The sequence below is a fragment of the Balaenoptera borealis genome (genome assembly GCF_965194805.1).
Source record: "Balaenoptera borealis genome assembly, chromosome: 17".
Lineage (NCBI taxonomy): Eukaryota > Metazoa > Chordata > Mammalia > Artiodactyla > Balaenopteridae > Balaenoptera > Balaenoptera borealis.
Window position 1 is genome coordinate 32,279,086 of NC_138876.1, and position 16,163 is coordinate 32,295,248.

The following is a 16,163-nucleotide window of genomic DNA, read 5'->3' on the forward strand; positions in this document are numbered from 1 at the left end:
ATCCCTGGTCGGGAAACTAAGATCCTGCAAGCCGTGTGGCATGGCCAAAAAACAGATAAATAAAATAAAATAAAATTCGTTTAGAAATTGAAGTGATTCAGAATAGCCAAAATAATACCAAAAAAGAAGAACAAAATTGGAGTACTCATACTTCCCAATTTCTGAAGCTACGATATCAATATCAGTATGATATTAAGCTCTACTAATCAAGAGTGTGTGGTACTAGCATAAGGATACACATTATAGATCAATGGTATAGAGTTGAAAGTCCAGAAATAATACATTTATGATCAATTGATTTTCAGGAAAGTGTGAGGATAATTCAGTGGGGAAAAATAATCTTTTCATCAAGTTGTGATGAGACAACTGGTTATCCACATGTGAAGGAGTGAATTTGACCCTTATCTCACACTGTACACAGCAATTAACTCAAAATGACCAGAGACCAAATGTAAGTGCTAAAACTATAACACTCTTAGAAGAAAACATAGAGGTAAATCTTTGTGACTTTGGATTAGAAAATGGATTCTTAGATATGACACCAAAGCACAAGCAACAACAACAAAAATAGGTTAATTGGATTGTCTCAAAATCAAACAACATCTGTATCTCAAACATTTATTTCAACATGAGAAAACACCTTTACATCAAGAAAGTGAAAAATTAAACTACAGAATGGGAGAAAATATTTGTGAATCATATATCTGTTAAGTTTTTAAAATATGTAAAAACTCTCACAACTCAACAACAACAAAAAGACAATTCAACCAATTAAGAAATGGGCAAAGGATTTGAATAGATATTTCTCCAAAGAATATACCTAAGTTCCCAATAAACACAGGAAAGGAACCTCAACATCGTTACTCGTTAGGGGAATGTAAATAAAACCACAGTGTGATACTACTTCACACCCACTAGCTGTAATAAAAAGGCGGACAATAACATGTTGGTGAGGATATGGGGAAATTGGAACCCTTACACATGGCTGTTGGGAATGTAAAATTGTACAGCCATTTGGAAAACAGTTTGGCATTTGCTCAGAAAGATAAGCATAGCGTTATCAAAAGACCCAGCAATTCCACTCTATGAGTATCCTCAAGAGAATTGAAAACATGTCCACACAAAAACTTGTATACACAGATATTCTTAGCAGTATTCACCAAAAAGTGGAAACAACCCAGACGTCTGTCAGCTGATGAATGGATAAACAAAAGATGGTCTATCCATACAATGGAATACTATTTGGCCATGAAAAGGACTGAAGTACTGATTCATGGTACAACATGGATGAACCATGTAAACATTATGCAAGGTGAAAGAAGCCAGACACATAAGATCAGATATTGTATGATTCCATTTATATGAAATGTCCAGAATAGGAAAACCCCATAGAGACAGAAACTAGATTAGTTGTTGCTAGGGGCTGGAGGAGAACAAAAAGAGGAATAACTGCTAATAGGTACACTTTTTTGGGGCGGGTGATGAAAGCGTTCAGGCACGAGATAGTGGCAATGGTTGCACAACTTTTTGAACATACTAAAAAACTGAATTGCACACTTTAAAAGGTGAGTTTTATGTTGTGTGAAGTATATGTCAGTAAATCTCATTGGAAATATAGGAATGTAATTCTGTTTTTTTCTGGATTTCTGAATCCCTTCAAACCTTCATATTTACTCTTGTGAACCACCGAAGTCACAGGTAGGAACCTTTGAACTCATATAGTCTTTAGCTGAGCCCCTTTCTAGTTTGTTTTGTGGGTTCTTCAGTGATTCACGCTGTTTTAGAATAAAGAAAATTATTTCCACCTGCATGAACACTGTCACTGAGATACTCACCAGTGGGATTCATAACTGTCTTGCATGTCCTTTCAGGGATATGATTCATTCTCTGAATACTGGGAACTTGTGTTTGTTTAGTATTTGTACTTTGAGTAATAGTTTGTTGTCATCATGCCCTTATTTGAAGACATTTCCAGTGTAAAATCTTACTAACATAATATAGGAAGTCTAAACATAAAAACGTTGAACTCCCAAATGTCTTTTAAGAATGTGGTTTGAAAATTAGAATGTTTATTTCCATAAAAAGTAATGTTGTAAATGATCGTTATTATTTTAAGTGGCAGGTGGGTTCAGGCCAGTTCATAAAAGTCTATTAAATCCAAAATGAATACCTGCAGTTAGAAAGCTGTAGAAGTAATACTTTTAGAATACCAGTAATTAAATAAAGTAGGAAAATAAACTCTGTCTCCAAGGGACTTCTTAACCTTTTTTTGCACAAAACGTCTCCTTATAGGTATTTGTTAGACACTATGAAGCCTGTTTTCAGAAGAATGTACTGAATTTTTCGTACACTCTCAAGGCATTCACAGACATCTTAGTTCAGCTATGACCCGGGGAAAGTGTGTATATTAGTCTGCTTGGGCTGCCATAACAAAATACCACAGATTGGGTGGCTTAAACAACATAAATTTATTTTCTCGCAGTTCTGGAGGCTAGAAGTCCGAGATCAAGGTGCTGTCAGGGTTGGTTTCTGATGAGGTTCCTCTTCCTGGCTTGCAGTGTCCTTCTCACTGTGTCCTCACATGGCCTATTCTCTGTGTGCAGATGGAGAGAGAGATATCTGATATCTCTTCTTAAGGAAACCAGTCTTATCAGATTAGGTCCTCACCCTTATGACTTCCTTTAATGTTAATTATCCCCTTGAAGGCCCTATCTCCAAATATAGTCACATTGGGCATTTGGGCTTCAACATATTAATTTTGGGTGACACAATTCAGTCCCTAACAGTGTACTACTCTATACCTTATTTGACCAGGTAGAAGTAACTATATTATAATCACTTTTTAAACAGTGAGATTGGGCACAATCAGAGCTTAAGACCTATAGATTCTATGTAAGTTGATACAGCCACTATGGAGAACAGTATGGAGGAGCTGTTACAGTGGAGGATTACTGGACTGAATGTCAATATTATGACGTAGTATGAGTGTGTTTCATGTTTGGTAATTGCAATCATTGTTGCTTTTGTTGTGGTCATCCATGTACAATGCTTGGTGTCAGTCTATTTATCTCTTGTAAAAATAAAATACAGTGTGTATGTGTGAAAAAAAAAAAGTTAAAGATGATTATGATATAAATGATGAAGATTTCTTCAAAAAAAAAAAAAAAGAATTACCATACGACGCAGCAATCCCACTACTGGACATGTACCCTGAGAAAACCATAATCAAAAAGAGACATATACCACAATGTTCATTGCAGCATTATTTACAATAGCCAGGACATGGAAGCAGCCTAAGTGTCCATCGACAGATGAATGGATAAAGAAGATGTGGCACATATATACAATGGACTATTACTCAGCCATAAAAAGAAATGAAATTGAGTTATTTGTAGTGAGGTGGATGGACCTAGAGTCTGTCATACAGAGTGAAGTAAGTCAGAAAGAGAAAAACAAATACTGTATGCTAACACATATATATGGAATCTAATGGTTCTGATGAACCTAGGGGCAGGACAGGAATAAAGGTGCAGACGTAGAGAATGGACTTGAGGACATGGGGAGGGGGAAGGGTAAGCTGGGACAAAGTGAGAGAGTAGCATTGACATGTATACAATACCAAATATAACATAGATAGCTAGTGGGAAGCAGCCGCATAGCACAGGGAGATCAGCTTGGTGCTTTGTGACCACCTAGAGGGGTGGGATAGGGAGGGTGGGAGGAAGACGCAAGAGGGAGGGGATATGGGGATAGATGTATACGTATAGCTGGTTCACTTTGTTATACAGCAGAAACTAACACAACATTGTAAAGCAATTATACTCCAATAAAGATGTAAAAAAAAAAAAAAACCTGTAGATTCTAAAGTAATTTAGAAAAAAAAATATGCCTCCACAACATGAAAATCTGGAAAGTCCAAGGATGTTATTAAGTTCTCAAAAATGATTTCTGGTTATTAAAATCACAAACAATCCCAAAAAGGAATGAATGGCAAAAAAACTAAGGAAATTAGTGGTTCCTCAATGACTTCAGACTAATTAAGAACATATTCCCAAGATAAAAAGGATATTTAACCAAGAATAAATTATAAGTATTACTAATATAGAGAAAATGCAAGATTGAGTTCAGCAAAAATACCAAGGACAACAAAATGGTCTTATAAACATTTCTTTGTAAAATAAAGAATAACAGAAAGGTTCATAGGGCTGTTGCTTGGGCAGATGGTGTAACACTGGTGATGTTTATGTCCCCTGTCAAATATGCTCTTCAAACCAAAAGGGTAAGAGTAACTATATCTGAAAACCTTCTTGAAGGACATATGTGCAAAGATTATAGGAGTTCATTCAGGTATTCTAAATAACTTAAGGAGTTCTGACTTAGGTGCTAATACTTCCAAGGAATGAGAGAAGGAAAGAAAGATCAGATGACTGGAAACAGGAAAGGCAATTTTGATTTTCCAAACTGGGGCAGGAGGGATGAGAATTCCACAAACCAACAATTAGTGATAATGGCTCTAGGGAAGATGATACAAAAGAGAAGAAGTGGTTTATGAATACCTAGGAAAGGAAATAAATGTACAAGCCATATGAATTTGGTTAGAACAATGTTAGCAAAACCTTATTTCCTTTACAGATTGATAGTAGAAATGTCAGAGGCAAATGCTTAGTAGCTTCTACAAGGGTCTAACAAATTCTCTTATACCCTTTGCACAATTTAGAAAAATTTGGTCTGCATACTAGAACAACATCTAATACAATAACCATCCTAACTGGAAATGACTACTTTTTAAAATTCCTATGGTCAGCATTTTGCATCCTTGCAAAAAAGGAATTTGAATGAAAAGGAATGAAGATAGTTTAAGGGACTTACGGGACAACATCAAGCAGACAGCTGTATGCATTATAATTAAATTATAAAAAGTTAAAGAGAGAATCTTAAAAGTGGCAAGAGAAAACTGGTTACATGCAAGGGAATCCCCATAAGACTATTAGCAGATATTTTAGCAGAAACTTTGTAGGCCAGAAGGGAGTTGCATGATACATTCAAAGTGCTGAAAGAAAAAAACTGCCAACCAAGAATAGTTTACCCAGCAAAACTGTCCTTCAGAATTGAAGGAAGGATAAAGAGTTTTCCAGACAAGCAAAAGCTGAAGGAGTTCACCACCATACCGCCTCACAAGAAATGTTAAAAGGACTTCGAGTTGAAATGAAAGGGTGCTAATTAATAACAAGAAAACAAAGTATAAATCTCACTGGAAAAGGTAAATGTATAGTTAAATTCAGAATATTCTAATGTGTTGGTGGTGAGTAAATCACTTGTAAGTCTAGTATGAAGGTTAAAAGATAAAAGTAACTGTGACTACATTTGTTACGAATACTCAGGGTGAAAAGATATAAATTGTGACATCGAAAACAAAATGGGGGGGGGTGTAAAAAGGTAGAGCTTTAGTATGCATTCAACGGTAACAGCTTAAAATAGACTGTTATAAACATAAGATATTTAAGCCTCATGAGAACCACAAAGCAAAAATCTATAGTAGATACACAAAAGAGAGAAAGAAATCTCATCAGACCACCACAGAAGATCATCAAATCACAAACAAAGAGAGCAAGAGAAGAAAAAAGGAACAAAGGAATTACAAAAAAGCCAGGAAACACTGAACAAAATGGCAACAGTAAGTCCACTGTGGATTTCTTTCTATTCTTGTTGGTTAGGACTGACTGTTGTCCTGTGTCTGAATTTTTTTTTTAACATGTTTTTTCCAGCTTTTTCAGACATGGGACAACAGGCAGTGTAAGACTGTGATCTCTGAGAAAAGGGAAACAAATTAGAATGAGTTATTGCACTAGCTTTCTACCTGGAGAAAGCTGGTCCATTACCCATTGTTCCATCATGACCATCAGCAGGAGTTCTGTGTTTGAGTTTTTAAAGATCTTTTTGTTGCTACTAAGAATTGTGTCTTCTGTATCTTCTGACTGGCCATTGTTTGTATTTACAAAGGCTTTTGATTTTTTGTATGCTTATTTTATATCCTGCTGCTCTACTAATTTTCATATTGTTTATAACTTTTTCTTTTGACTGTCCTGGGTTTTTAAAATAGATACACAATCATATCATCTACAGATAGATGTAGTTTTACCTCTTCTTTTTCAATCCTTATGCCTATAATTGTCTTTTCTTATCTAATTGCCCTGGCTTATATCATGGTGGGCACTCCTATCTTCCATTCCCATTTTCAGTAGAAAAGCCTCCCACTTGAGTAAGAAGCTTGCTAATTTTAGTTTGGTTTTATATTGTTTGCTTCTGCTCCAGATGTTTTAAATTATTTTCTCAATAGATTATCAACTCTTTGGTGGCAGGGACTATGCCTCTTACTTATGTATCAACCTACCATTCATTCATGTGTTTGAGCAGATATGGAGTATCTTCTCTGCTAGTCACTGGGTTACAAAACAAAACAAACCCAGCTATGTCCCAGCACTACATCACACTTCTCCACCCCACCTTCCCCCACTAAGATTAAGATCTGGTGGTGAATATAGACATTACACAGATAACAGAAGTGTGATAAATTTTCAAAAAGTGATAGTATTAGATACTCTAGGAACCTATAACAGAATGACGTAACGTAGTATGGGGGAATCAGGAGATGCCTTCCTAAAGAAAGAATATATTAAAGAAAGGTCCAAAGGCAGGAGAGACAGGTGACCCTTTTCTGAAAGAAATCTAGTATTTCTGGAGAGGAAAATAGAGTGGGAAAGTGAATCACAAAAGATGAAGCTTTTGGAGTAGTTGGAAAGACTCAAAGGGTGGAGAGTTTGGTAAGCCTTATCAGGATTTTGGACTTTTTCTTTAAAGTAAAATAGGAACGATGTTGGGGGTGTATATATGTGTGTACATATTTTAATGTTTGATATCTGTTCTCATTGCACAGTGAAAACGAGATCGTAGGATGCTGAGCATATAAGTTACTTGTAACTGCTGCTCATTAACTTTTAAACCAGTGGTCTTCCCCCATAACAAATTGGAATAGCTGGTGGCAGGTGGGTTTTAACTCTGAAAGTTAAGTACTGTTTCTTTTACAAGCAAGAAGTATATTCATGTCTAAATTCTTTTTTTAAAAAAAGTAAGGAACACAAACTTCTTAATGACTGTGAATTTGAATTTTTAATCCATCCAATTACTAGCTCTTTGAAAAACTTACTAAGTTGCTCTAAGCTGGTTTTCTCACCTGTAAAGTGAACTGTTGTTTTAAGGATGAGCTGAGGAAAGCCTTGTGAGGCATTTAGGATTTGGCTGGCACGTAGCTATCACATCTTAGCTGTATTTATCAGCTGTTCTTTAAGAACTTTAGTTCTTAAATAAAAAGAACAACAATAAACAGAAAGAAAGATACAAAGCAACAGGGGCACAGAGACCATAGATTTAGACATCCTGTTAATGATGGTATTCTGATTATGCAGGTGAGCAAACTAAATCTTAGGAGAAATCATTAGTTAAGGCTCATGACTAAACAGTAGAGCTGAGGTTTGATTCCACAGAGTCTGGTTCCAGAGGTCAAACTCACTACCCTATGGCCTCTTTTCCTAAAACAGTACATATCTCTTTTAGAAGGTTCTCTCTTGTATTGCAGTAAAAAACTACAAAACCATGTTTCAGCTTGGCAAGAAGAATAATAAATGGGGACAATTGATTACCTTTGGTATTTGGTTAGTAGGACTAAAGAAGAGTTAAGTCGTAAAAAATTATTTCCTGGTTTAGGTGATAATGAAAATTTTTCTTGTTTTCTAGGAGTTCTAGTTAATTAGCTGGTCTACTAACTAGTCAGCTGCTAATGCATAGTTACAGAAGTAATGTTTTATCAGACTGTATATTTTTCCAGTATATGGCACCTTTAAAGGGTGACTTCTATGAGAATGTCTAACATGTCTACAATGTAAAGTCAGGAGATGGTGTGTGTACATCCTCATATGTGTGGGGTTTTCTTCTCTCAGGAGTTGGGGGCGGGACATTAGCAAAAATATAATGAGCTTTATATCAACAAAGCAGTTTGGGGCGGTGCTCTCTGCTTATAACATAGAAATAATTGTATTTTGTAAGTGACATTTTTGTAAAAATGGCAGAACACCTAAATTAAGTAGCCCACTTACTTCATGTGATACTTAGAATAAGAAATACCTAATGTAATCTCAAAGAAAGGAATAGTTATTTGATGTTATTAGAAATTATCATTGACTTTTTAACTTCTAAATCGGATTGTTTTTAAATTAGAGTAAATGTGTGGGAAATTAGCAATAGTATCATGTTTTATGTCTTAAAGTATGGTTATTTCAGTTTTTAAAGTCATTAATAATACTTCTGAAATTATAATATTTTATTTCACACAATATTTATCAGACCTCTGTTTATTTAGAATGACGGGGAATGAACTATAGTCTCTCAGCCTGTTTTTTTTTGATAATATGAATAAATTTTTTAAAGAACTCTGTGCCTGTTGTAGCAAATTCGGTCGGTGCTGAAGTATACAAAGGAGGCCTTCCTCTCTAATTTCAGTTTGTATACACCGTTAGACTCTTCTGGGTGTATGTGTGCAAATGCATGTACATGCATATATCACATGCCTATGTAACATAGGCACAGTAACTATACAGACATCATTTAAAAGTTAAAGTTAGAGCATATGCTAATGTTACTCTGAAACATATTTAACTCAATGTGTGTATCTTTCCAAGTGAGTACATATAGAATTACTTAATTCAGTTTTTTGAATATTTTATTGTAAGCCTGTTTTTAGTTTATTCATTTACATGCTGACGGAGATGTAGATTAAGTTCTATTTTTTTCTATTATAAAGAATTCTACTAAGCCCTATAAGATAGGTATTATCTGCTCTGTTTTTGAGATGAAAGTAAGACACAAAGAGGTTATGTAACTTGCTCTAAATTGCACAGCAAGTAAGAAGTGAAGCTGGTGTTAGAATCCTAGCGATCTAGTCCAGAATCCACAGTCTTAGATACTGCATTATGTTACTGTTTTCCTTCTGCCCATCTTTACTCTGTTTACTGAATTAGAATAAAAATTTAATGTATAAAATATATCTAATATTAAAACTCTCCTGAGGATAATTTAATATGCTGCCTTAAGGATATTGGAAACCTTAGGGTCACAAATTACACAGCTTTAATTTGGAGTTGTATCTACTGTAGAAGTAGAAGGTTTAAGCCATTGGCTCTCAAATGTTAATGTGCATACAAATCACTGGGAGTGGGGGACGATCTTGTTAAAATGTAAATTCTGATTCAATAATCTGGGGTGAGGCCTGAGACTCTGCATTTCTAATAAGCTCCCGGTAATGCCAGTACTGCTGATATACTTGTAAGTAGCAGAGGTTTAGGCAACTTATACTGACCTTTGGCAAATCTTGTCAGTTGTTTTATTGAATCAGTTTCTTATACCATTTTGTTTAGGATACCAATTTTCATAAGTTGTACACATTAAAGAAATAATGTGGGAGCTTTCTACTAGTTTCATTTCTATGTCTGTAGCATTTAACATTGTTAGGAAAAATAAATTGTGGCCTCTGTGGTACTAATGCACAGTACTTAAATAAATAATCAGATTTATTTGTGTAATAAATATAGCTTACACACCTTTGTCACCATTTCCACTGTATCATTTTTAATGGAGGGAAACATAATATTTCTTTTCATTTTGAAGGCTGTAGCTGTAGTTGAACTACGAAGGTTGTTTTATCACTATTATTTTATTCTTTAGTAATAGTAAAAATATATTTTACACAGTTACAAAAATGAATTCCTCTTCAGTGCTGTGTGTCAGGCACTATATCAAGTGCTTAATTGGCATGATTTCATTTAATCATCATGAACTCCCTCATTTATTCATTTGTTAGCTCTTTGAGCACCTGCTCTATTCTAGGAACCGTGCATACAGTGATGCGGCAAGTTTACAGATTCTGCTGTCCCAAAACTTAGCGCATTGGGGGATGCTATACAGTAATCAAGCAACCATAGAAGTGTGATGGTTGTAAAAGATAAGTTGTTAATTATAATATTTGCTATTGTCTCTACTCTTTCAACCATCAAGAGAATTCTGCTTTTGCCCTCTAGGTTTCTCCCACCTAGCTTCCTCCCCTGCCCCACTCCAGGGAGAATTCTTTCTGTCAGCTGGATTCCTGAACTGTTGTGTTGCCAAATTGACCTAATGCATAGGGAGAGAGAAAACTTTAGAAGTAAAGATGAGCAACTTGTAGAAAGAAAAGAAAGAACAGAGGTAGATGGAAATAATTTATAATAAAACTAAATTAAATTTTTAAAAAGAACAGCTGAGGGACACTGTTTACTAATTTAAAGGAGTAAATAATCTCTACTTTAAATGGGAGTCTTTTTAAAACCACTTTTATTTTACTAGGTGACACTTAGTAACTCATTTCAGTAAGTTACTTGAATGCTTCCATTTGCCCAACTTTGTGGTAGGAGGTGTAGAAAATCAGGGGCTACCAAAATAGGGTATAATCATGTCCCTACTCTAAAGACTGTTAGAGTTGTTGATGAGAAGATGTTGAAGGATTTAGAAGGTAATGCAAAGCATAGGACATGGGACACACATGTGTGACCCCAGCAGTAGGCACATTCTGGACTAATTAAGCGTGCTTTTAGAGGAATGCTGTTTTTTAAAAAGTATATGATTGTCTCTTTTCTGCTAATAGTACTAAGTTATCTTTTGACTATTAACTTGATAGAAAATTCTTTCTGGTATTAATCAGATCTATATATTTGGCCTTTATATTACACTACATTGTTGTGATTTCCAAAACGTTTTGATTTCCCTACTGCTGTTATAATTTTGGGCTGCATAGGACTGTTTTGAAGATTATTGTAAGAGACTTTAATTTCATTTCTGGATATTACAAGTAGCTCTGTGTACCTGTTTTTCTATTAGAGCGAGAATCTGAAAATTTTTTTTTAATTTTATCTTGGAAATTAGTTTATTCATTATGTTTAATTTTAGGAAATGGTGCTCTTGCAGAACATTCTGAAAATGTGCATATTTCAGGAGTGTCAACTGGTAAGTCATTTTTTGTAATGTTTAAATTTCATGCATGACTTCTATGGTAAATATTGACAGCCACCTGGTATCTTATGAAGTGATATTTGGCTATAAAAATTATTACTGCTTTTTGCAGCATGTAATAAGGAATGAAGTAACTGGAACATGGAGAAATTCTCATAAGATAAAATTGATACTTGCATGCCCATGGATTGATTATATTTTTCCAAACGGACTGCATAATTATTTTTCCATACAAACACTAAACCAAGAGAAAAGTTAGCTCAAGTTGAATTAGTGTTTTCTTTACATACAAAGTTATATGAAATGAAATTTATTAAAATGTAATTTTGAACGCTATTCCTAGCATTAGAGCCTTAGAAATTAAGCATTTTGCTTGATTTTTTAGATTAAAAATACTACTATGCATAAAACTGTAGTACTTGAGTGCACAATTTATGTTATTAAAAAGCAACCCAACAACATATTTGTGTGCGTGAAATTCAGAAACTTGTTGAGGTAAATGCATTTTTTCCACTCATCTAAGCTTTTATAACTTAATAATTACTTAAGGGCCCGTAACTATTAAAATGTTCATTCTTAAATATGTAAAATAAAAAACAAGGAACTACTATATAGCACGGGGAAATATATTCAGTATGTTGTAATAAACTGTAATGGAAAAGAATCTGAAAAAGAATATACATACGTGTATACACACACACACACACACACACACACACACACACACACACATAATTGAATCACTTTGCTGTATACCTGAAACTAACACAACATTTTAAATCAACTACACTTCAATAAAAAAAAAATTTTTTTTTCATTCTTGGGTGACTTCCAAACTTTGATACCATTTTCGCGTTATCAACTACAATTACTAGGAGAGCAGAATCTTTGATTTTCTGCATATATGGAAATTGTGTTTCTTACTATTACTTTATTATTTCCCTATATTCTTGATAAGTTTTGTGTGATTAAAAAAATTGCACTTGGTATGTTTGTCAATTTATTGATTGATTTCTTCATATCTTCTTGGAATTTTTTGGTTATTTTTTTCTCATGAAGGAAAACTGAATGTTTTTCTGTTTTGTTTTATGTCTCATTTTATATGCAGAAAGTGAATAGACTTAACAAGTACTCTAAGAGTTAGTCTGTGCTAGGCCAAACAGATTGACAAGCCTGGTTTCCTGAAAATGAAAAGCAGGCACTTTTGCAGCCTGCGTTAATTCTTTTACAGTGTGTTTCCCCATTTTCATATGCTTTCAAATGGCATACAGTTGTGTACATCAAGTTAAAAAAGGTTTGTTTAGAGTTGATCTTAATTTTCTCCCTTTTTCTACTTTGGATAGCTAATGAAAATTATGATTACTTTTCCAAGTTGTAATTATGAAGTAAGAAATTGTGTAGAAACATTTAATTTACACAGCCGAATAGTTACTGTCTAATTCAGTGATTTTCAGATTTTTGTTCTCAGGACCCCTTTTAAGCTTTTAACAATATCAGGGACTGCTCAGGCTGCCATAACAAAATACCAAAGTCTGAGTGGCTTAAATAATAGATATTTATTTCCTCACAGTTCTAGAGGCTAGAAGTCCAAGGTCAAGGCGCTGGTGGGGTTGGTTTCTGGTCTGAAGACCTTTCTTCCTGACTCGCAGATGGTGCCTTCTCGCTGTGTCCTCACATGACCTTTCCTCTATGTGCACTCAGAGAGAGGTCTCTGGTGTCTCTTCCTCTTCTTATAAGGACCCCAGTCCTACAGGAGTGGGCCCCATCCTTATGAGTTACCTCCTTAAAGTCCCTAGCTTCCAAATACAGTCACATTGAGGGTTAGGCCTTCAACAAATGAGTGTGGGGAGGACACAATTCAACCCCTAACAAGGACTTCAAAGAGTTTTTGTTTACGTAGGTTATAGTTACTGATATTTACTGTATTAGAAATTAAAACTGAGAAGTTGTTTAAAAACTTCTTAATTCATTTGCTAATGAAAGTAATTCTATTGCATGCTTACATCAATAACATAATTTTATTAAAAATGTATTTTCCAAAACAAAAACATCAATAAGAATGGTATTGTTTTATAATTTTGCAAACTTTTTAAAGATTGGCTTAAAAGGAGATACCTGAATTCTCACGTCTGTTTCTACACTCAGCCTTTTGTAACATATTGCTTTGTTTGACAATATGAAGACAATCCAGCCTCAGATGGTTGTGTAATTTGAAAAGAGAGGAGTATTTCCATAGCCTTTTTCAGATAATTGTGAATACTCTTCTTTGATACTATACCAAAGCTCAACAAGTGGTGGTTTCTTAAAGGTTAGTTGCAAGTGGGATCTGAAACCATATCAGTGAACATTTTGTTCTCTGTTTTACAAAAATCCAGTGGCCTTTCTTGCTCTTTAAATGGGTTTTTTTTTCACCATGCATCATTTCATAATATGAATTAGATATTTGAAAATATTCTGAATTATTTGCTGAATTATGTGGATTTACAAGTTTATTGCTGAATATTATTTGCTGAATTATGTGGATTTACAGGTTTATTTTCTCATAGTTCTGGAGGCTAGGAGTCCAAGATCCAGGTATTAGCAGGGTTGGTTTCTTCTGAGGCCCCTTTCTTTGGCTTGTAGATGGCAGTCTTCTACCTGTTATCTTCACATGGTCTTCCCTCTGTGTGTATCTGCGTCCTGATCTCTCCTTATTAGGACACCAGGCATATTGGATTAGGGCCCACCCATATGACCTCACTGTAATTTAGTTACCTCTTTAAAGATCCTGTCTCCAAATCCAGTCACATTCTGAGGTACTGGCAGTTAGGACTTTAACATATTTGGGGTTGACACAGTTCAGCCGGTAACAAAATGAGTGTTTTAATTAAATGTATTTATGTATCAATAAATTACTTAATTTCCGAGCTCAGTTAAACCTTATTTATGCCTTGTTGTTTTTCTGAAGGTTGGTCTTATAAAATCTTTCTTCTATGGAAAGAGAAGAATAACATGAAATCTATTCCAGTCGTACCATTAAAAATATAAATGAATGCTCTCTCAAAAGGTGCTTTTGGATATATAGATTCATTGCAATTTTTCTTTATTTAGTCAATATGGAACTGTAGAAGGTGTAATGCTTGATATAGTATAAGCCTTCTGAATTCCTTGCATCCCCAGTTGCAATGAGAGCCCTTTCAGTGCTGGTATAAATGGAAAATTAGCTTTCGGAAGACTCTCTAAATGCAGGACTTGCTTTCTCTTGAGACCAGCAAGCAGCAAAAGTGGTGAGGTGGCTCAGTGCTCTTGCTGCCTGCTTGCTCCTCACCTGCTCTTTTCGCCTCTGCTACTTTATTTGACAGTGCTCAGTGCCTTAGCTCATTCATTCTTTGCATTCTGGAAATTTTAATGACATTTTAGAAAGAATTTTAACTTACGTGCAGTAGTGTTTTCAGGTAATTTGTGGTCCAAATCAGGACACTTTGAAAGCAAAAAGGTATACTGTTTTTAATAATGCTGATACCACAGGCAAAACCAGAACTGTCCTGGACAGTTTGGGAGGTAGAGCCACCCTATCTGTAGCGAATTAAATTCATTCAGCATGTATTAAACACCTGATGTGTACCTTGTGCCAAGAAGGGTGGGAGTTAGCAGTAAGTAAAATAGTACTGCCACAGCAACTTACCATTTAATGGAGAAAGTAGACGTGTGAAAAACGCCCCTGTAATGTGGCCTTAATGTAGTAAATCCTATGGTAAATAATGACCACGTTAAGTTAGATCATGAATTTATTTAAAAGACCTCGTTACAATGTCTGGTGTGCAGTAAATGACTTAGTATTTTTCTTACTTTATTTAATTGTGAGTAGTACTAAGTACTTAGTTTTGTTTATTCATATAATTTTTATGGGAATTAACAATTTTTGCTTGATAATATAGTTTGGGTTCTTATGCTTAGGGTAATTTGTTTCTACTTCTAACGTTCTAGTCATTTTCATCTTCCTCCTCCTCAAATCTTTGCTTAGAGATATGTTTTTGTCCTTTTGCTGGTCCTTATGCTATAGGAATTGTCATAAGACAATGTAAATTATCAAAAAGTATACATCTAGTGGTTGTATAATGGAAAAGAATGATTGGATAAAGTATTCTTTTTTATATATTTTTTTCTTTAGAACTTTTCATGGTTTGGAATTTTAAATCTGCTTTCATTTATAAAATAGAGAAAGGAGAAAAGACAAATGGTATTTTTGTAAATCTAATAATATGTGAAAATCATTATGAAATTATATCATAGAAACTGCAAGTAATATAATTGTATATATGAGACAATAGAAAGGCTATTTTAATGTTCTTTTAAAAAATGTCTAAATTAAATGCCTCATGTTCTTTGTTAAATGTCTAAATTTGTAAAATAGCTAATGTATTGCTCATCTACTACATAGAATGAAACATTTTTTTAGATCAGATTGATTTATACACATTGAACAAATATATTTGATTTTTAATATGTATCCACTTTAATTTTACTTGAATTACTTGAATTTTACTCTATAATCTATATTTATTTGAGTCAGAATAATTCTAGATGTAATAACCTATAATGGAAAAGAATCTGAAAAAGAATAGATATATACATATATACACATGTATAACTGAATCGCTTTGCTGGATACCTGAAACTAACACAACATTGTAAATCAACTATACTTCAATTTTTTTAAAAAAGTGTAATTCTAGATATAATTTGATTATGTCCTCATTACTCTTGATTACTTCCAAGTCAGTTTTTTACTTGTTTTCACAAATTCTGTTTATGCATTATACAAGTTTCATTAAACGTTTAGAAAAATTGGAAAAAGAGCAAAAAGATTACGAAAATCACCCATTAACCCTGCATTCTTGGTCTAATTAATAATATTATAATTTACTTCATTTGTACTTTTTCTGTACATACCTTAAAGATAATTGTATATGCATTTGGATTGTAACTAATTTTATCTCCTGCCTTTTCTATTTAACATTTTATAGAATATATTTTTTTTATAGTTATTTTAATGCCTGTATAAAATTTCCATCCTGTGGCCAAAGTGTAAT

At 34.1% G+C, this 16,163-nt stretch overlaps 1 protein-coding gene across 3 annotated transcripts in view; it reads left to right on the top strand.

The window, feature by feature from the left end:
- The window catches only part of LRP12 (LDL receptor related protein 12), an 82,247-nt gene that overhangs the window by 27,300 nt on the left and 38,784 nt on the right, over positions 1 to 16,163 (top strand). For 2 of the 3 annotated variants that reach the window (XM_082364294.1, XM_082364293.1), the window contains exon 2: positions 11,029 to 11,085. The exons of the other annotated variant lie outside the window; for it this stretch is intronic. In XM_082364294.1, coding sequence (XP_082220420.1) covers positions 11,029 to 11,085 — 57 coding nt within the window. The remainder of the gene's footprint in view (positions 1 to 11,028; positions 11,086 to 16,163) is intronic. 3 annotated transcript variants of the gene reach the window in all.